Raw genomic sequence first — 23106 nt, 5'->3', positions numbered from 1 at the left:
CATGGCTGTGTAGTATTCTAGTTAGTGTGTGTGTGTGTGTGTGTGTGTGTGTGTGTGTGTGTGTACACTACATCTTTTTTATCCATTCATCAGTCAGTGGGCACTTGGGTTGCTTCCACGTCTTGGCCATTGTGAATAATGCTGCAGCGAACATAGAGGTGGATAAGTCTCTCTGAATTGATGATTTCAAGTTCTTTGGGTAAATACCCAGTAGTGGGATAGCTGGGTTGTATGAGGCTTCTATTTATTTATTTATTTTTTTGGTGAGGAAGATTGGCCCTGAGCTAACATCTATTGCCAATTTTCCTCTTTTTGCTTGAGGAAGATTGTCACTGAGCTAACATCTTTGCCAGTCCTCCTCCATTTTGTATGTGGGATGCCACTACAGCATAGCTTGAGGAGCAATGTGTAGGTCCTCGCCCAGGATCCGAACCCGCGAACCCCGGGCTGCTGAAGCGGAGCACGTGAACTTAACCACTAAGCCACTGGACTGGCCCCTCTATTTTTAATTTTTTGAGAAATCTCCATACTGTTTTCCAAAGTGCCTGCACCAGTTTGCATTCCCACCAGCAGTGTATGAGGGTTCTCTTTCCTCCACATCCTCTCCAATATTTGTTGTTTTTTGTTTTGGTGATTATAGCCATTCTAACAGGTGCAATGTGATACTGTAGTTTTGATTTGCATTTCCCTGATGATTAGTGACGTTGAACATCTTTTCATGTGCCTGTTGGCCACCTGTATATCTTCTTTGGAAAAATATCTGTTCATATCTTCTGCCCATTTTTTGATCGGGTGTTTTGTGTATTTTTAAACTTCATAAAAATAGTGTCATTCTTTGTCATTTGTAACTTGTCATTCAGCATTTTTTGTGTTATTCATATTGCTGTTTTTAGCTCTAATTCATTAGTTTTAACAGTTATATGGTATTCTGCTCTATGAATATACCACATTATTTATCTGTTGTCCTGTTAATGGAGATGAAGTGTTCTCCAGTTTTTTACTGTTAGAGACAGCACTGCAATGAAAGTTCTTATCCTTGCTTTCTTGTTCACATGAGTGAGAGATTCTCTAGGGATTGTATCTTAAGGGGAAACTCCTTATTAAAAGAGTAGATAGTGCAAAGTTGCAAAATATTATATGGTGCAGAATTGCCCTTCCGAGTACTTGTGGGAGATTTTACTCCCACCGGCAGTGGAAGTGACTCCCTTGTTGTTCCACATTCCAACACTGGGTATTGTCACATTTTTAAATTTATGCCAATTTGAGGGGTGTGAAATAGGGCATTGTTTTCATTTCAACTTCATTGCTAGTAAAGTGAGCATCTTTTCATATGTTTCTTGGTCATTCTGTTTTCTTTTTCTAAAAATCACCTGCTTGTTACTTTTACCTATTTTTCTGTTGGATTATTTTGTCGTACTGATTTTTAGAGTTCCCTGTACATTCTCTACTAATCTTTTGTTGGCTGTGTGAATTGCAAATATATATCTCAGTTTGTTGCTTCTTTTTATTTCTGATGTCTTTTATTGTTAAAAAAAAATAGGTTTTAGTTCAGTGATATTGTCTTTCTCCCTTGATTCCATTTTTCTTGTTTAAGAGAGCCTTCTTTTCCCTGAGATTATAAGGATCTCTTTATATTTTCTTCTGAAAGTTTTATTAAAGTTTTAATTTTCACAGTTAGGTCTTTAATCCACCTGGACTTGATCTTTGTGTAGGGTCTGAGTAAGGATTTGAGTGAATAATCAGTCGATAATAGTCAATAATCAGTTGTCTGATCACTTATTGAAACGTCTGTCCTTCCCCACTATTTTGGAACTCTCTCTCCTTCGTGCAGTACATTTCCTTCCCTGAGGCCTGTGTCTGTGCTGTCTGTCCGTCTACACTATTCTCTTTATCTGTCCTGCACCAATACCACATTCTAATCTCAGTGGCCTTTATCGGTAGTAGGGCAAGCTCCCCTGTCTTGTTTTTCTTTGTTTTGCTAGTCCTAGCTGTTTTTGGCCTTTGTTCTTTCTTGTGGGTGTATGATCAGATTGGTGAAATCATAAAAGGGAGTTTCTTTTAGGGTCTTTTAGGATTTAAGAGAAAAGACATTGTAATTTATATTTCTGTTTCCTGTAAACTGATGATGTTGATAATTAAGAATGTACTTTTTTATTCCTTGATAGTAACATTTACTTCTAAGCTTACTTAGATTATAGTTTGAAAGTAACGCGAGGGTAAGAGAATGATTTTTCTACAAGTGAATATACCACATAATACTGTAGCAGCGTGTGTCTGTGCTGCTTATTTTGTTCAAATGAAAGGACCACAGAGGTGTGCTGAGCGTTGAAAGAGCAGACCTCATTTACAGGGATGAAGTGCAGCATATCAGACTCTGGTTACTTGACAGCTGATGGTTCTAACCACCTATCACCCAGATATCAAAACTGAGGACTATATCATTTCTTTATCTCCGCTTATTCTTTTTCCTCCTTGGTTGCCTGTGTCCCCAGATGTAACCTTCTCTTTCCCCCTCCCCTTGGCTTTTCACTGTGTTTAAATTATAAAGTTTTTGCTCACAGTCTTTTTCCTGTTTCAGATTATCAGTCAATCAGTAACATTTGTCAAACCCCCTTGGTGAGAATGTGTTTCTAGAAACCTGAAACATTTTGGTATTGCTCATTCTTTTCCCCAATCCTTTTTTTTTAGGACTGAGTTTCACATTAGCTTATTGGCATCTTCAAGTCTTCTTTTGGAGTAGTAAATATTGCTCCCATCTTTTAGACTATTCTACATTATTTTCCTTCTTTCTTTCTACTTATTTATTTTTTATTGAGGACGTTATTTTTCTTAGTGGACCCGTAACTGCCTATACTTAAAGAACACGCACCTCTCTGTTCCTACAACAGCCTCTGGAACACTTAGGTTTCTTTACCACTGAGACTTGTTTGTGACACCTATCACTGTCCCGTTACAAGGAAGACTTTCTGTAGTTTCCTATAGTTAAAGAATGTTGAGAACTGAAGATCCCATGAAGTAGTTACAGTTCTGACTGACTTTTAATGCAACCTCAGAGGTTGTGTTTAATACCTCTCGTATAAAAGCATCAAGAGAAATGATGAAGAATTTTAAAATTTTATTATGCACAATATCCCTATTATTTAGTGTAATTTATAAATGATAGTGGCATATAGGATGAGAAAATTTGTTCATTAGTAAAATTTTTATTGCAATTGAAAACTCACAAACTCTTGGTCAGTAAATATTCTCTTATGAAGCACTTGTTTATTTTCATTTGCAACATGAGAATTGTAGTGACTCAGAGTTTTAGTTCATGAACTAAAAGGGACTTTTTGTTGTTATCTCGAGCAGCTTCTTTTGCTTTCATATGTCGTGGGATGAATTATCTTAACATTCTTTTCTAAAAGCTCTGCTTAAAGAAATCTAGCACATGCCACGTTTTGGTTTTCCTAGTAGTACTAAGCCCTTGAGGTGAAGGGTTGAAGGGAAGAATTTTTTTTTAACATTGTTGCCTTGTTAGGCTGTGTTACTTTATTTGATAGTGAGTAAATATTTGTATTTAGTACAGGGATTAAACCTAAGAAAGTCAATGTGACACATAGCAGATCTTGCTCCCTAATAATTATTAACATCCTCAAGTGGCCACCTGCTTATTTTTAGCTCATATGACTTTAGTTTCATGTCAGAAATTTGTCAGTATGTGGTGATGCAGTTTAAAAAATTTTAGCCATTCTAGTGTTATCTCATTGTGGTTTTAATATGCATATATCTGGTGACTACTGTTGTTGGGCACCTTTAAGTATATTTATTTGTTAAATGAATATCCTCTTTTTGGAAGTATCTATTTAGGTCTTTCATCCATTTTTCTTCTCACTTAATTTTCACAACTTCTCTTTTAAACATGGCAGGCATTTTGATCTCCATTTTACAAATGAGAACGCATTCAGATTTGAGTCAGCTGAGGTGAACTACCTAGAGACCTTAAGCTAGTAAGTTTCAGAGCTGAGTGTAGAGAAGGCCGCTGTCCATTGTTAATGGGTGATAGGTGTACTCCACATGTGCATAGAGTGTGCATAATGATTTCCTCAGCCTGCAGAGGTCATATTATCACCCCGCCAGCCTAACTGCTTTTGATTCTCCATCAGTGACGTTTTGGCATGTTAGTGGTTATTTTGGAGACTCATTTTTCCCTTTCCCCAGCTATCAGTAAGTGTCTTGCATATGAAGCTTCCTGATAGGTCTGTTACAATAGAAATTATACTTCCTACATTTGTGCTTCTGCCCTGTTTCCCTCTTGTAAGGCTGTTTATGGAAATGAGCGTGCTCGTTTGTGGAGTTGGGAGGGAGCATGGCTCTCACATAACAGAGTTACAGAGGGCATCTTGAAAGTATCAGCTAAGAAGAAAGTGAACTTGCAGGAATCTAAAGGCTGGCCCAAGACCTTTTGCCTTTTTAATAGATGGTTTACAATCTTAAGAGACAGTAAAAGATGATTTTGGTGTGGTTTTTTCCTCTCCTCCTTCCTATCGGCCCAACTCTCCTAACTCTTCCTAGTTCCCCAAAAATGTTGGTGATGTGTGAAATGGAAAAAGAGTGGCAGTCCTCTTCTATATTCCACCAGAGCAAGAAAGTCTTAATATATTGTATTATTAGATGATGTAGTAGATGGAGTTACTCATGGCATTCTGCCTGATCCTTTTCTGATAAACAAGACTTGAACTTGCATCTGTCTTATTCAGTATGTTTAAAATGTTCATACATAGGAAAACTGAAAACTAACTTGTTGGGACGAATAAATTCAGCAGTTTTGAGCAAAAATTGCACTCAAGAAGCAGTTTAATATAGTATTTAAACTTGGAGAGTATACTGTGAGCTGGACTGCCCAGATTGAAATCCTGTTTTACTACTTACTAGCTGTATGACCTTGTGCTCATTACTTTTCTGTGTCTCAGTTTCCTCATTTATAAAATGGAGAATCTTTACTTCATTGGATTGAAGTGTAAGTTTAGCGTGTGTAAAATGCTTTGAAGCTATCACTTGTTATTGTTGTTTTTAATTATTACCTGTCATTTCTCAGAGCTATAAGTAGGTTTTCATTTTAGGAGATAATGAAGAGTGTATTTTAAAGTAGAATTTATATTACTGCTTTCCCCAGAGTATACTGAAGATTTGCATTAATAAAAATTTACCCAAACATATCAAAACATTAAATGGGGAGGAGGATTCTATTAGGCTGAGGTATTGGGCATTTAAATATTTTAATCGAAATTTAATGACCACACAAGAATTGTGTCATCTAGAAACTTAACAACAAGTATACGTAATTATTTTAATACTATAAACATGTATGATTTACTTATAAACTAGAAAAAAATTGGCTCTCCTACATTTTCATATAACTAGTTTATAATGAATTGGTCCAAAGAAAGAACATTTTTATATCTTCAGTAGAATCTGTCAGCTACGGTTTCCTATTTGATACCAGAATGAATTCTATTTATTTATTTGCTTTTCATTTTCTAGTTTATTTCTGCTACTGAAATTTCTTTTTGCCAGTTTTTCCCTGTTCTTCTACTATAATTTTAAGGTATAAAAATAATTGTTTTTTTAATACATAAAAGCAATTTTTCCTCTAAGATCTAAGCATTGCTTTTGTCATGTCCCAAGATATTGATATGTAGTATCCTAATTATAGTAACTTTTGGTATTATGTCCTATTATAGTCTTAATTATTTATATATCCTGGTTGTTAATTTCCTCATGGCTGGATATTACATTTGGTTTAATAAAAATACATTGTATTCAGAGAATATACTGTGTATATTGTCCTAGATTATTTCTAGTGTTTGAAAGTTTCATGCACATTTGAAGAAAGATTTAAACTCGGCTTTCATGTGTAGTCACTTCTCACTTTACGTCGTTCCAAGTGCATGAATTTAGTTATCATGTTTTAGTTAAATAACACCAATTCCCCAACCATAAGCCTTGTAATATCCTGTGCATAGAACCCAGCCAAGCCTGCCTAGATTTTGAACTACTGAACTATGAGCTAATAATGGGTGGTGTTTTAAACCACTAATTTGCAGTAATTTGTTACATAGCAAGTTTAAAAAACTAATATACTAAGACTGTTCAGTTTTTTTAAATCTTTTTGCTCTGTTCTTCAAGTTTGGTAACTTCTATTGACTTGTCTTCACATTCGTTAACTCTGTTTCTGCAGTCTTCAATCTGCTTTTAAGCCCATGTAGTGAATTTTTTTAGTTGAGGTGTTATACTTTTCAGTTCTAAAAATTCCGTTTTTGTAGCTTCCATTTCTCCGCTGAGCACTCACAATCTACTCACTTATGACCGTCTTTTGCTTTAAGTCCTTGAAAAAATACGTAATACCTGCTTTAAAGTACTTTCTTTGCTAATTCTGACATTTGGGTTATGCTGTTATCTGTTTTTATTCATTACTTTTATCTTGATTGTGGAACACTTTTTTGCTTGTCTGGTAATTTTTAATATTATGCTGGTCATTGTGATTATTCTTTGTAAGAGGGCTGAATTATGTTGTCTTCCTTTAATGTTGGGTTTTGTTCTGTCAGGTAGTTATGTTATTGAAAGATCTTTTGGGTTTTTGTCAGGCTTGATTTTCTTTGTGAGACAGGCCTATTTCGATATTGAACTAAATTCTAAGGAGCCTTTACTCCTAAGGTGTGGCCTTTTTGGGGCTTCAACTGAATGCCTGAAATGTTCTCTCTACTCTAGTTGGGTGGAGTATTAGTTTGCTTGGGCTGCCATAACAAAATACTATAGACTAGATGGATTAAACAACAGATTTATATTCTCACAGTTCTGGAGGCTGGAAGTCCAAGATCAAGGTCCCAGCAGGATTGGTGTCTGGTGAGGGCTCTCCCCTTGGGTTGTAGATAGCTGCCTTTTCACAGTGTACTCACATGACCTCTGTGTGTGTGTGGAGAGACAATGAGCTCTCTGTTGTCTCTTCTTATAAGGACACTAATCTTGTTGGATGAGGGCTCCATCCTTATACCTCACTTAGCCTTAAAAACTTCTTTAGAGGCCCAGACTCAAAATACAGCAACACTGGGGGTTAGGGCTTCAACATATAAATTTTGTGGGGACACAAACATTCAGTCAGTAACAGGCAGGAACTCCGAAGACTCCTAGCAGCCTCTTAGTATCTGAGCTCTGCTAGAACTCGTAGAGCCTAACCCTAAGAGAGTGTGTGTGTGTATGTGTGTGCGTGAGTGTGAGTATGTAGCCTAGCCCTTGACCAAGGACCCATGGTAAATCCCTGTGCTCAGAAATCTGGTCTCTGTCTCCTAGCCGCTCTGCTTGGGCTAATTGTCCTTGTGTTGGGACAGGAAAGACTTCCTAGGCAGAAAGCTGGGGCTGTCATGAGGCTCACTTCCTATTTCCCTTCCCTCACAGATCTCAGACCTGCCCTGCCTGTGTTTCATTTTCTGAATTCAGTTGCCTCATATATTTTGGCCTGTTTTATACTTGTTTTTGGTAGAATAGCAAATCTGCAAATAGCAGCTACTCTGTCGTGGTTGGAAGCAGACCAGTCATGAATTTTTATTTCCAAACATAGTAGGAGGAACTTTACAGATCTCTTGTGGGCATTCTTGTTTTATATAGTTAAATTTTATTACTGATAGAGTGTGTTTTATTAAAAGTTTTATGAGTAGACTTGAATTCCTTTGAAAGTTGTCTGGTGAACATAATGGACTGTGTAGAGGGGTGCCTTTCTTTGTGTTTCTTAGAGGTATTGATGGAATGATTCTTTATGATATCGCTAGAATCTTTCTGAAATATTTCACTGTATTCGAGGCTCTCTATATACAAATCAAAACCTGGTGATGAAATGTTATGACTTACACCCACCAAACCCTGGAAATTTAGCATTTAGGCCCCAGGAGGGCTCTTTTCACTTTCTTCCCCTCTAGGCATTTGACACAGGATAATGTGAGATACGGCCCCAACACTGGGCAAAGTGACATGCTGTAAAAGAATGGTTCCTTAATTATAATATTTAAAATTTTCCAGGAGTTTAAAATACTCCTAAGTACATAATTTAACTGTTATTTAGTTCACTTGAAAAATGAAATCCTTTTTGGCAGGCCATTATAAAGTCTTCAGATTTTATACTTTTTAAAAAGAAGCATTGTGAGTCCTATTTGTAGAGAGTAAACTATGCTGGATAGAGTATTCAAATCAGGATTTCTTCCATTTTCTATAAAAAAGCAAGTAAAAAATAATCTCTTTAGATATTTTTGAAATTTTGGAAGGGTTTTTGGGGATATTGAGTAGGCTTCACATTTAATTGTGTATCACATGGCCAAAATTGAAAAAATAATCATTAAAAGTTGAGTTCTAGCAGAAATAGGTAGGTTATTAGATGGTCCGAAATCAGACTCAACTCTGTGTGTGTGTATTTGTACTCATATAATGTGTACCGACAAAATTTGGTAACTGATGATGCTGGCTTCTCAGATCAAAGGATAGATTCTAAGATGTTGGAAGTACTGACAAATAATTTGTAAAAATATTTTTCTGTCCTTGCCACACACTATTTTCCAGGTGAAATTCCAGAGAAACTACAGATTTGCCTATAAAACAGAAATAATATGCACTTGTGAGCTGCCTAAGGATGTTTCAGTCAACAACAGTCTCTATATACGATGGTGGTCCCATAAGATTAGTACCATATAGCCTAGGTGTGTAGAAGGCTATACCATCTAGGTTTGTGTAAGTACGCTCTGTGTTGTTTGCACAATGATGAAATCATCTCAGAACATATCCCCGTCGTTAAGCAACGTAGAACTGTATATGCAAAAGAGAATATGGGTGAATATTTCATCTTCAGGTAGTTCTAAACACTGTGCCAGATGATACTATAAAAAGAATGATAGATCTGTACAGCTAAAAGGAAACCCCATCATAACCAAAGAGAAAAGATGACCATGAAGCTGGCAAGTCATATGTAATATGTGTAATATGCTCTTCAGATCCAAGACTTAGTCACCTATGTATCACAGTACAAGAAGTCCTTTGCCTCCCTCTTGAGGGATTCCCTTCCCCACTTACCCTGTTTTCTTGGTTGACACTCACAAAGATACTGTCATTCCTCTTTAGTAGACAAGCAGAGAACTGAAACCTCATAAGCCCGCTAGTATTGTTGCTTTTGTTGCCACATGGTGTTGCTATTGAAGTTTGATCCTATGCAGTCCCTTGGCTGTTTGTCTGCTCAGCTGTAAAGCTCTTGCTGGTCTAGAACTTTGCACACATTTCACTGGGGCCACCATATTGGGCATCATAAAAGCATTTTAGTTCGTATAACTCAGAACGTCTGCTGTTGTTTCCCACATTGAAACTCTTTTACCAGGATAATAGGATATGGAGGAGCAATCATCATCATTCATTCAGTGAACAAATATTTACTCAGTATCTACTGTGTGCCCCAGCTGCTATTCCATGCATTAGAAATAATAATAATAGCGAACAAAACAAAAGAAAAAATTCCTGCCATAATGGAACTTACATTCATTCTAGGGGTTGAGGGGAGGGAGAGGGGTGGTGGCAGAGACAGATGGTAGACAAGATAAAGTATGCTACGAAACGTCTACAGAAGGGCCTATGCATGAAGTCCTGATCTCTTTTAATTATTTTATGTTTATTCTATGTGGAGCATCAATATGAATGATACCAGTGAGTATAACAAAGAAGACAGAGTGAGTACTTGCTGGATTTAGAACCACAGTTTGCTGATAACTTCTCGCCAGCTTGTATAGACACTTTCTGGCCATGCTGTATGTAATGGTACATCTTACAGCTATTAAAAATATTGATATAGATGTATATTTATGGACATGGAGAGATGTTTATGATAAGTAGAAAGGCAGATTAGGAAATGTTATATTTAGTATGATCACAGTATTAGTGGGAAATACTTTTTCTGAAGTTTCGTTCCTGAGAAGGGAGTTGTGTTAGTGTCACCCTGAGTCTGCCCCTGCTCCTTTAATCACTTCATCCTTGATGTAATGACTTATCTGATTGGTAAGTTTGAGAGTAATTGGCCCTACTGGTGCCCTTTTCCATGTAGGAACCGGCTAGTCTATCCACAGCCATTGAGCCGTTCCCATCTCCTTCTCAATGGAGTATATGGTGCAGGGCCTCCCCCTGTAGGGAGAGGTCTGCCCCTGTGTAGTGCTAAGGCCTGCCCACCTCTGGGGTTCACTATTAGCAAGCGCATTTGTCCAGTACCTACTCTATTAGTAATGAGGGTGGTATTTCATTCTTTGTGTTATTTCTCAACTTGCTTATAACTTTCACAGGGAAGGGGTTATCAGTTTGGGGATGCCCTCTTTGGACACCTCAAACCTATGATCCTATTTTATTTAGTTGTACATATATTTTTATTGTTTTTCCATATACATATATAGAAAAAAGTCTGGAAAGATATGCATCATAGTTTTAAAAGAGGTTGGTAGAATTGGGAGTTTTTTTCGTGTCCATACTTTTGAATTCACTGAATTTATTATGTAAGTAATTAAGACAGAGTAAGCATTTTAAACTTCTAAAATCTACAGCCTGGTCTGACTTTCCACGTGGAAGAGTTAGTCATCTTTGTACAAGGGAAAAAGCTGGACCTGAGTAGATATGTTTCCACCTACATAGCTTGGTGCTTAAGTCTAGAACTTATGGTAGGCAAAAATATATTACTTTTCTAAATTCTCTTGCTTGTCATTTCATCACATATGTCAAAATAATTGCTTTCTATCTATAAATAGTGTTAGGCGATTTGCATGGTTTTAAAAAGTGAGTTCCAGCATTTAACTGAGGCTAACTGGATTCTGTATTTCTCTTTCCTGCTTGCAAAGTGTAACTGTTTGCTAAGCCTGTTTATTTTTTGGCTTCTTTATTATTCCTTGCCTTTTAAAAAGTAAGTACTCTAGATTCTTACCATCTTTTCTGCTTATTATCCCTGTGATAAGCCTATATGTATCTAGTACCCAGATTTGGCTATATTTGAAATTAGAGGATATATTTATTAAAAGGAGACAAGACATAAAGAAAATGTTTCTAATGTGGTAATGTTTTTAGACCCACCCATCTATATTAGCAGAAAAAACCCTTGTATCTCTTGAATTGAAATTTTGTAAAAGTTAATAGAGTAAAAAAATGCAACATAATTGTCATTATATTCTGATAATGCTTTTTAAAAATTTACTTTTTACTTTTTATTTTGATCATGAAATATCTCAGACCAGAAAAACATGCTGAGAATAAAATAAAGAATCTCTGGATACTCAGTGTATAACTCAAACACAACTTTAGAGATAAGCCCTTGTGTACCCTGTTTTGATCCCCTATCCACTTCCTCTTTGATGTTTATTATTCTTGTGCGTATGCTAATACTTTTACTACCTATGTATGTATCTCTGTAAAGAATATAGTGGTTTTTTGAGTGTTTTAAAACTCCATGTGAAACATTGATAGATTGCTGGTGAGGATGTAAAATGGTACAGCTGCTTTGGAAAACTGTTTACTAGTTCCTAAAAAAATTAAACATAGAGTTACCATACAACTGAACAATTCTCGTAGGTATATACCAAAGAGATATGAAAACATACATCCACACAAAGACTTATACACTAATATTCCCAGCAGCATCGCATTATTCATATTAGCCAAAAAGTTAAAAAAAAAAACACATGCAAATGTTCATCAGCTGGCAAATGGATAAGTAAAATGAGGTATATCTATACAATAAAATACTTTTTAGCAATAAAAAGAAATGAAGTACTGATACATGCTTCAACATGGATGAACCTTGAAAATATTATACTAAATAAAAGGAGCTGGTCACAAAAGACCATGTATTGTATGATTTTATATGAAGAGTCCAGAATAAGGACCTATAGAGACAGAAGGTAGCTTAATGGTTATCTAGAGTGGGGAGGATGGGCTGTGACTGCCACTGAGTGTGAATTTCTTTTTAGGGTGATGAAAATGTTCTGAAATTAGATAGTGGTGATAGTACACAATTCTGTGAATATATTAAAAACGTTAAGTTGTATGCTTTAAATGGGTGAATTGTATTGAGATGTGAATTATGTCTCAAGCTGTTTAAAAAGTTCGTGTGAATATAATATATTCTACTGTTACCTTTTTTAACTCAGCATCAGCCAAAACAAATCATATTGTGAGATTTACACATTTTTGTACATTCAGTTCTGTATAACTCATTTGCACGTTCCATTGTATGAATGTATTATATTTTATTAATCCATTTTCCTTTTTGGTTTTAAAAACAGTGCTTCAGTGAACAGTTCAATCTATATTTCCTTATATGATGACACATTTCTGAGGATTTCTTCCAAATTAGAATTTGATAGGATTATTGATAATTTGTAATTTATTTAGTGTTATTTAACTATTTAGAAGACATTTTATTGGTGTACCTTAGACCATTTAATTTATTTAATTATACAATTTAAAATTGCAATTAGTATCGTCCCATTCACAACAACATGGATAGACCTTGAGGGTATTATGTTGAGTGAAATAAGCCAGACAGAGAAAGACGAACTCTGTATGACTCCACTCATGGGTGGTAGTTAACGTATGGACAAAGAGAACTGATCGGTGGTTGCCAGGGGAAAGGGAGGGTGCGAGGAGGACACTAGGGGTGAAGTGGTATACCTATAACATGACTAATAGTGATGTACAAGTGTAATTTCACAAGGTTGTTAACTATCATAATCTTAATAAAAAAAATTGCAGTTAGTAAAAGTATCTTCTAAAGTTTTTTCGTAGTTTTGGCAAAAGAAAAGGTAGGGCTTCTTATCTGTTATGCCTTTCTGGGTATTTTAGTGTTAGGTAAGACATGTCCTAATTTTTGTGTATGCTAATATCTTATAGAAAAAGCCACAAATGAGTACAACACTACAGAAGATTGGAGTCTTATTATGGACATATGTGACAAAGTTGGAAGCACTCCTAATGGGTAAGATGCCCAGTCATGCCCACTGAATGTCTGGGAGCTGAATAACTGGTGTCTTTTCCTGATGTAAAGGAAAGGAAAATGGAAACTTTGAAAGGAAAATGGGATTTTACTAATTACTTTTGGGGATAAAAGTAAAGAGATCCTGGTGGCCAGATTTATGGGATTAACCTTATTCTGAAGGAACAAATGGAAAAGAGTTCAGCTGAAAACCTGAGATACATTAAAATACATAATTAAAGCCTTGACACAATAGAGACATGTGTTAACAAAGAATAGACTAATTATTTCAGGAATTCCCCTCTGATTTAGACATGTATAGGAGCCTTTTAGTAATGAAATAGATCAGTAAAATAGGTAACATACTGAAAAAGCCTTTCAATAATGAATGGATAAATATAATATCAATGAAAAAAGTGAATATAGCATATGGTGCTTTTGGGAGAGAATGCAGCAATTAAGCTGAACTGATTATACTTTAGAAGTTCAGAAGTTTGAATTGAAATTCTGAATAAATACTTAACCTTCTTCATTTTTTTCTTAGAGCAAAAGATTGCCTAAAAGCCATAATGAAAAGGGTAAATCATAAGGTTCCTCATGTTGCTCTGCAGGCATTAACTGTAAGTAAAAGTCATGTTATTATTTGACCCAAATTTTAAATGTGTATTTATTTCAGTAAGTTAAGTAAGATAATATCTCAACATTTGTATATTGATTTTTATTTTAATTAATAGCTTCTTGGGGCTTGTGTGGCAAACTGTGGAAAGATATTTCATTTAGAAGTGTGTTCCCGAGATTTTGCAACAGAAGTACGTGCTGTGATAAAAAATAAGGTAAATTTTAAAAAGAGAAGAAATTTAAGTCATTAAAAAATACCTATACTGTATGTCATTTTAACTATATATATAGCATTAATAAAGTATTGTAAGTGAAATCATTTTAAGATAAATTTGAAATAAACTTCGTGTTCTAAAATTTGATGTTTTCATTTGTAGCACCAAAAACTATTTTCCTCCCCAAAGTACATATACTAGTGAAAATAGCTAATCTTTGTTGAGGGAGAATAAGCAGTCACTGCTTTAAGCATTTTACATATACCATCTGGTTTAATGCTGTACTAATCCCTAGAAGTTAGAATCTCTTGTCATTCCTGTTTTATAGATGCAGAAACCTTGGGTTTGAGAGAAGTTCAGTAACTTATCCAAGGTCTTGCAGCTATTAAGTGGCATTGCTGAGGTTCAGATCCAGGTTTCTGAGACTTCAGAGTCCAAACTAACCACCATTCTGTACTGATTCCCATTAGAGATGGTGAGCAAAGGGGGCCTTTACTTTAGAGCAGGGTGGAGAGGGTCTTCACTACACGGCTGTTGTTATTGATTTCTTTGGGATAGAAACTCTGAAGCACCATTCTCAGGCTCTTTGTGGCAAAAATCCCAGAATTTTAGTTTAGTTGATGTAAAAAGCTTAATCTAATAAAGAGTTTATTAAGAAAACAGAGAAGAAATAACCTCTGAATATAAAAGATTTGTTGTCATAGTAAGACTTAGAAATTGATGTTCAAAAAGGATAATTTTGCAAGAAACAGCTATATCTTAAAATGTAAATAAGCATTTATCAAGTACTCATCTAGGCTAGAGATTGCTGCACTTTTGTTGGTGTTCATGTAGTTAAAGAGAATTTTGATGGTAATTCTCTTTGTTAAATAATTCAACTACTTACTTTAACCACAGGTTTTTTTTTTTTCCTTTGCCTTTTCTTTAAAAGGCTCATCCTAAAGTCTGTGAAAAACTGAAATCTTTAATGGTGGAGTGGTCAGAAGAATTTCAGAAGGACCCTCAGTTTAGTCTAATATCTGCAACTATTAAGTCTATGAAGGAAGAAGGAATTACCTTTCCTCCAGCAGGTGCTCAGGTAAGAGATTGATTCAGACCCATGGTTGACCTTATGCTGTTTTGAAGGTATGTCTCTTACGTAAAAGCTGGGCAAGGTCTGTCTTAATCATCATTACCCACCTCCACTCTCCAAGTGCCTATCTAGCATAACGCCTTATATTTAGTAGACATTCTAAATGTTGCGTGGATTTCTTTTACATATCAGAACTTTGAGAAGTGAGTCAGTCCTAAGTAATCTGTTTAATGCTACTGTAAGTCGAGAGTCATGCAAAAGGCATAGATGTTTGAGAGAGCCCTTCTGTTCAAGAAATTTAAATTTGGAGGGTGGCTCTGTACATGTGAAAAATAACTAAATTATATGTGACAAATATAGATTAGGGGTACAAAGACTAGATAGCAGGAGAGAGAGCTAACTACAGACTGGGATGGTGAAGAAGGTGAAGAGGTAGAATTTTTCACTGGAATATATTTCAATAGCTAAGAGAAGCAAAGAGGTCGTATCTGGGGAGGAATGACATGAACAAATCCATGGAATTGAGAAAGCTCAAGACCTGTTTGTTGAAGGGTGAATATGCCTGGAGTGAATGGTTTACATGTAAGATGAGTGAAACTGTAAGATCAGACATTTATTTGGGGAGATAGGGGGTAGCTTTAGTAGGACGGGGTTGAGACGGATAATGAGTCACCTAGTGGGCTGTTTATTTAGGTCTGTGGGAGAAAAACACTGTATCTTGGGTTTTGCTCTCAGTGCCTCTTTTGCCCTCAATTAATATTAGGATGTAGGCTAGGGAAAGAGACTAAGGGGAGTACTATCTGTTTTTTTATTTTAGACTGGAAATGAAAGAGACAAAAAGAATCTTTACAGCTGACTAGACCCAAGGGTTCAAGGTAGAATTTTAGGATAAAAGTCTTATAAGTAACAAAAAGCAAACATTTTCCTCCTCTGTCTTTTATACATATCATTCTCAAAAATCTGTGTTAAAGAACTGGTTGGTTGTTCAGAATCCTGGACATCTGTTTTCCATGCCTTTGAATTTAAGCATGACCTTCCTTAGTCCTGTGTTCTGCCTTAAGAGCCACTACTCTTCCAACACAATGAGTAGTAAAGAGGGCTTAACATTTATTCCTAAAACTGGACCTGTTGGCTCTGTCCTCCTTCCTCTTCTCTTCAGTAGTTATCAGGGCTTCTTGTTGCCGCTTCTTGAGCAGCTCTATGCTTGCAGCAGTATAGCGCCTCTCACTGAATGAGGGCCTTGGACAATTGAGATCAGGAAATGCCATCAGGAGAGATTCATATTTAAGTATTTCTGTATGCCAAGTTCTGTTTTAGATACTAAGATTTATGCAAAATGGATGCCAGGTCATGCCCTTTGTGATTTTATAATGTTTTCTTGAAAATTCTGATGTTTTATTTTAGTATTTGAAAACAGCTACTTAAAATTATCATAAAGAACTTCACTTTTAAATGAAACTCATTAGTTATATCATTTTTTTTTAGTTTACATGTGTGGGTTATTATAGAGCTTGTATTTTCTTTGAAAGGATAGTTGTGTTCATTTTACTCATACATTTACAGACTGTCACAGCTACTGCCAAGAATGGTACATCATCGAACAAAAACAAAGAAGATGAAGACATAGCGAAAGGTAAATGATCAAGCACATGTAATTTAGTGTTGCTTAAAACATTCTTGCCAGAACAATTTGTTCAAATAAAAATTATAATGAAACTGGATATACTTTTAGTATTTTACCTCAAATCTAAAAATTGCTAGGGTCTGTAAAGAAGGGAAAACAATTGACATAATAGATTAATTCATAATCCCTGTCAATAATACGTATTTAATATCCTACCTTTGGAGAGATTACATTTCACCTTTTCTTTAATGCCAGAGTTATGAGTCAAGCACAGAAATATGTTCACGGCTTGTCCTATATGGAAAGCTACCCATATTATAATGTCACAATCTGTTTGCTATAAAAATAATAGCTGCTGTATATGAGAGACTGTGATAATAAGGAATGAGCAAAAACTTTATTTTAAAAAATGTCATCATTTTCTGCCCTGCCCCCTCCCCTCACCAAGAAAGTTAACTGTTTAGCATTTAACTGGACGCAGAGAATATTCACCTGATTTATTCTTATTAAATACTATGTTATCTAATATTTTTTAAACTTAAAAAAAATAAATTCTAGCTATCTTGTTTTTTACATTTTATTTTTCAAACCAGCTATTGAATTATCGTTGCAAGAGCAAAAGCAGCAGCACACAGAAACAAAATCCTTATATCCATCTGCAGATATTCAGTTAAATAATAAAGTTGCAAGGAAAGTGAGAGCATTATATGATTTTGAAGCTGTTGAGGACAATGAACTCACCTTTAAACATGGTGAAATTATTATTGTTTTGGATGACAGGTATGTTTTAAATCTTTATTTCTGGAATATTTTGAAGTATAATTCCCTTAATTTAGAATCCTGGATATCAGCTCTTTGACTTTGGTGTATTTAAATCATCATAGAACCTTTTCATATCTTAATTGTGTTTTCTAAAATAAAAGTAAGTTAGACTAGATGATGTGAGTTGCTTATTCTTTTGTTAAATTTGGTAGTAAAGTATTCTTTATATCTTGAATAAAAGATGTATTAATTAATGTTGATTATCACAATCGGGAAACATAAATATTCAGCCATCTGAATGAAGTTATGTTGGGAGTTGTGTATACCAAAATTACTGGCAAAAAAACTTTAGGAAGAAATATAGCTATGTTACCTTTGATCAAAGCAACCAAAAGCTATGCTCAGGTCCTCCCCAATTCTTAATCTGCTACTGTACTCTCCCTAACAATTTCTCTATCATTTAAATTTGTAATGAAGAATAGATCTATTTATATTGGGCTTAATTCTGTTCTTTACTTTGCTTTTTAAAAAAGTTGATAAAATTTCACAAGAGTGAGACCTGACAGCTTGTTGCTATGAACAGAGATTGCAAATGTATTTGGTATCTATTATAGATACGATCATGCACACATAATGACATTTCAGTCAACGACAGAATGCATATATGACCGTGGTCCTATAAGATTAGTACCATACGGCCTAGGTGTGGTATGTAGTAGGCTATACCATCTAGGTTTGTGTAAGTGTACTCTATGATGTTCGTCCAATGAAACTGCCTAATGACCATTTCTCAGAACGTATCCCCATCATTAAGTGATGCATGACTGTTAACTTAGTAAGGATACATTAGTCTAGCATAATTTTTAATGGGTAGATACAGAAAATGGTTTCACTTTGCTGTGGTAAATTTTACTGAGAAAATGTTATGTACTACTTCTGTTTCTAATAAAAAATGAAGACAGTTCTCTCTTCATAAAACCTAGAATAAAGTAAAGGAGCTAAAATTACTATGCAGGTAATTGTATGGAATGCAGATTGTGAATTCCATAAAAGAGGTAATGTTGAGGTCCAGAAGAGAGCGAATTGCACCTGGTGCAAGGATCTGGGAAAGAAGGCTTATTCAGGGGGTCCATTTCAGGTGAACTTTGATTGATTTTGACAGGACAGGAAAACTTTTGCAAGAAATTGAGAATAGGAAAAGGAAGATCTGTTAGGCAGTCAAGATAATACTGTGTTCACTTAGAAAAATAATGTTTTTTCTTTAAAAGTTTGTGTTATTTTGGTTTTTGTTTAATCATTTTGAGCGGAGCACGTGATTCCTGAAGGAGAATAAATAGATGTTAAGGTGAAGAGGTAGTCTGGGCTCTGAACATTGCCAGTCTGAAATGTCAGGCTTCTGGGTGTAGTTTCGGTTAGAATATTTACAAAAGCACCTAGGTTTGCACTTCTGATACTCTTATACAACTATAAAATTATACACATTTATAAAATAGAAACAAAACTACAAAATGAGTAGTTTTTTCTCTAAGATTCAAATTTTGAGCGTTGCTTTTATGTAATAAGAAAATTTTCTAAAATACGTTGCTGCTCACAAGGTAAATAGAGTACTGATCAATGGCACAGGAACTTCACTTATCTTCAGCAGGTCTGTACTACCCTATGCTATGATAACTCATTTCTCTTCTGACTTTCCCTTTTGTAACTGTTGTGGATCCCTCGTGCATACTGTGTCCCTTGATGTCACTTAGTGTTCATGTGGCATTCTATACCTATTACATTCTGCAGGCTTGCAGCGAGTAGAGGGTTTTGTTATTGTGCTGCACATGTCTTTTTCACTGATCTCTAATTAAAGCACAAATTCATTAAATAACTTACACTCATATGAAACTATTTTCAGTTGAGACTTATCACTGCAAAAGAGAACATTTTTATTTGTAACTGTTAAGAGAATTCAACATGAATATGATGCAATCTGTAGGTTGACTGCTGTCATTTTGATGATAGGACACCCCAGTCTTACAATTGCCATAGTCATGCTCATCAACATGTATAGGTTAGATGTCATTCTGGGTGATTGGTTATCACTGGCAAGATGTTAAACAGAAATGCAAATTTGGGTACTAAAGTTAAATGGCAGTCTTACGTTGAAAGGGCATCATCTAGATGATCCAGAATATGACTATATTCATTGTGTCTATATTGCTGTGGAAATGAAAGGACAAAATTAAAAATTGCTTATATAGAACTTGAAGTGCCTTGAAAATATATTGTTCTTGGACTTCAATTTAAGAAACAGTGAGCTGATAGAAAAGATACACATTTTTTATTAATAGTATACCAAAAAAGCTTCTCACTTTCTACATTTTCAGCTTTATCTCACCACTCCTTATTTGTTCTGTATGTACTATTTCAGATAATCAGCTGGAATTCCTGCAGTGCCAAAAATGTCATGTTGTGATTAGACCTCTGTGGCATTGTACATTTGGTTCTGTCTGCCTGGAAAGCCCTGTCAAAAGAGGCAAACACATTTAGAAAAGAAAAGGAACTTTACTTGCAAAGAAGGTTTGCAAAGGAGTCCAGGCTTTAGAAGGATTGGCTCCCCAAATTAAGAAATAAAACAGTTATTTTAAGGAAAAGACCCCCACAAAATTACTAAGGTTTCCACGTTTACTATTTGTATCTTTGTGGTAGAAGTAACACTTTTCTCTCATGATTATCATATCCATAAAGGGCATCTCTTATCTTCAGCCATTGTCATTGCAAAAGTCAGCAAATAAGTTGTTTTAGTTAGGAAGTCAGTAGCTTGAAGGAGAGGCTTAGGTTTTCATTTATTTTGAGATCCAAAATGAGACAGGATAACTTTGTTCTTTGTTTATCTCATGTGCAAAGTGTTTTGTTTCTTTGTACTTTTATTTTCTTGCTTGTCCATAATGGCAGCAGGGCAAATGCCATTTTTATTTCCACAGCCATAATTTCCTTTTCCTCCTGGTGACTGCCTACTTACCCTTCAAAACCCATGTCAGATTTTACATCCTCTGGGAAGCCTTTGAACCCTTCTCAGCCTTTAGTTCCCAATAGAGTTAGGAGTTCCTTCTTTGTGCTGCTATTACTCCCTGAACACAAATGATTGCAGTCTCATATTGTGTTGTAATTACTTCTTAATGTATCTCTCTCCTGCTAGACCAGTGGATTCCAAAGAGGGTCAGCACTTGCCTGGTTAGGAGGAAGGGGGAAGGAGAAAATGAATACTAGAAGGTAGAACAGGGTACCATGTTCTTAGTTGGTAGGGGAGGGTTGAAAAACACTGCACTAGATTTTAAAATTCTTGATAACTTGAAGTCCTCAGCCTCGTGTCACTATCCCCTCCTTGGTAGGCTTTCATAAATGTTAGCTGAATAATCAGTTCGTTGAAGATAAAGTTTATGTCTCTTACACTTACATCATTTTTCACTCAGCTGTGATTTATTCTCTTCCTTAATATAAAAAGCTCTAAATATAAATACTCCATCTAAATTTTTTTCAAATTATCAGTTTATGTAAAATTACAGTGCCAAATTACCTTAACTTAGGAATTTAAAATTGAACAATATTTTCTGCCGTTAACATTCCCATAGAATCAGCAGGTTGTCAGTGGAGAGAATATAGACCTGGATTAGCACTGGGAAGGAGTCAGCAGGTTTTGTCATTGCATTTGGTTGTTCTGCATATTTTTATGCTTCATCAAAGAGTTTGCAGGAAGGAAATTATCCTACACTGGTAGAACCACTAAGGAAGGCTGCACATAAGATGGTTGATAGGTTGGGGCTGGCCCTGTGGCCTAGTGGTTAAGTTCAGTGTGCTCCACTTCAGTGGCCCAGGTTCAGTTTCTGGGTGCAGACCTACACCACTTGTCAGCTGCCATGCTGTGGTGGCGACCCACGTAGAAAATAGAGGAAGATTGGCATAGATGTTAGTTCAGGGTGAATCTTCCTCAGGAAAAAAAAAAGTTGTTGATAGATTCAAATAAAATCCATGCATCCATTTCACAGGTTTCAGTTCTCTGGTTTTGTATAAAAATTTCTCTAAGTTCAGCTTTCCTTTTTAAAATGGAAAGTTCAGTTTAAGCATTTGTATAAGAGAAAGAATTTCTTATCCTATATAGACATCAACAGATATGATATCTTAGAACTGTCAATACATCAATTATTTTCTGGTTTTAAGAATTTGGGTGATATATAGTCCTTTCATATCTTTGTGGTACTTTTTAAATAAAATGATGTTTCAGAATCATGGAAGTTAATTCATCCTGAAATTTCTTCTTTAAGAATGCCTGCTTAATAGGTCAAATTTTTGCAATGGAATAGACAAAATTATCATTTCTAGATTCTATGATTGTATAGAAAGTTCAAGAGAATCAATGGACAAACTGGTAAGAGTTCATCAGAGTTGTTGGATACAAGCTCAACATACAAGAATCAGTGGTATGCTTTAATCACAAATCCTTAGAAAATATAATAGGAAAAAAAGGCCATTCTCAGTAGTAACAAAAATTATAAATGATCTAGGAATAAATAAACCTAACAAAGATATGGTTCTGGACTTTATGGAGAAAATTATAAAATTATTTGAAAGATATAAAGGAATATAAATATATATATTTATTTATGTATATATAAATGGAGAATGTTCATGGTGAAGAAACCTTAATATTGTAAAGATTTAATTAATTTTCCCCATATTAATGCATAAATTCAGGGCACTTTCAGTTAAAATCCAAAAAGGACTTTTTTTTGAGAGAACTTAAAAACATTTTATTTTGGGGGCTGGCCTGGTGACGCAGTGGTTAAGTGCGCGTGTTCCGCTTCGGCAGCCCAGGGTTTGCCAGTTCGGATCCCAGGTGCGGACATGGCACTGCTTGGCACACCATGCTGTCGTAGGCGTCCCACATATAAAGTAGAGGAAGATGGGCATGATGTTAGCTCAGGGCCAGTCTTCCTCAACAAAAAGAGGAGGATTGGCAGCAGTTATGGCTAATCTTCCTCAAAAAAAAATTAAACATTAAAGAAAAAATTTTATTTTTAACAGAAATGTGAAAGTTTACAATAACAGAGAGAGGGTACTTTCCTGCCGAGTAAGTATCAAGGCATATTAATAAGGTGTAGTAAATAAACATATAGACAATTGCAGTAGAATGGAATTCAGAAATAGACTCATGAACAGATAGCAGCTTGCTGTTTGAAAGATAGGATATTATAAATCAGTAGAAAAAATAAAGTACTATTCAATAAATTTGGCTGGGATGAATGACTCTTTATACAGTACAGATAAAATTTGATTCAGTTTAACACAGTACATAAAATTTCATTCCAAATGATTTAAAGACCTAAACATGAGAGAGGGATAAAAAAGGAAACCTAAAACTCTTAAACAAGCATCTAGGAAATTAGATTTAGGAGTTCAAGGATAAAGTTTTTTTTTAAGTGTAAACCATAAAAGATTACTGAATTTGATTACATGGAACAAAAAACACCATGCCATAAAAGAAACCATAAACATATGTTAAAAGACAAGTGACAGTTTGAGAGAAGGTATTTGCATAATTCAGACAAATGACTGCTATCCAGAATATGTACAGAAATCCTATAGATCTGTGAAAAAAGACAAATGACCCAGTGGAAAAAGAAAAATGGACAGAAGACATGAATGAGCAGTTCACAGAAGAGACAATCCGAATGGCCAGCAAAGATGTGTGGATGCTAGGGAAGTGCAAGTGAACACAGCAGTGAGATATGATTTCTCTCCTGTCTGGTACCAAGTGTTGCTT

General features: G+C 35.3%; 1 protein-coding gene across 3 annotated transcripts in view; it reads left to right on the top strand.

Annotated features, from left to right (window-relative positions):
* STAM2 (signal transducing adaptor molecule 2) overlaps nt 1–23106 on the top strand; it is a 42932-nt gene that overhangs the window by 5428 nt on the left and 14398 nt on the right. For 2 of the 3 annotated variants that reach the window (XR_011428220.1, XM_023622914.2), the window contains exons 2-7: nt 12931–13015; nt 13557–13632; nt 13747–13845; nt 14777–14923; nt 16481–16550; nt 17135–17321. Coding sequence is in view for 2 of the 3 variants with exons in the window: in XM_023622914.2 (XP_023478682.1) it covers nt 12931–13015; nt 13557–13632; nt 13747–13845; nt 14777–14923; nt 16481–16550; nt 17135–17321 (664 nt within the window). In the remaining variant the exon portion in view is untranslated. The remainder of the gene's footprint in view (nt 1–12930; nt 13016–13556; nt 13633–13746; nt 13846–14776; nt 14924–16480; nt 16551–17134; nt 17322–23106) is intronic. The other variant, XM_070240944.1, reaches the window with a different exon arrangement.

The sequence above is a fragment of the Equus caballus genome, chromosome 18, assembly GCF_041296265.1.
Source record: "Equus caballus isolate H_3958 breed thoroughbred chromosome 18, TB-T2T, whole genome shotgun sequence".
In the NCBI taxonomy this organism is placed as follows: Eukaryota; Metazoa; Chordata; class Mammalia; order Perissodactyla; family Equidae; genus Equus; species Equus caballus.
This window is presented reverse-complemented; position numbering and strand designations above follow the sequence as displayed.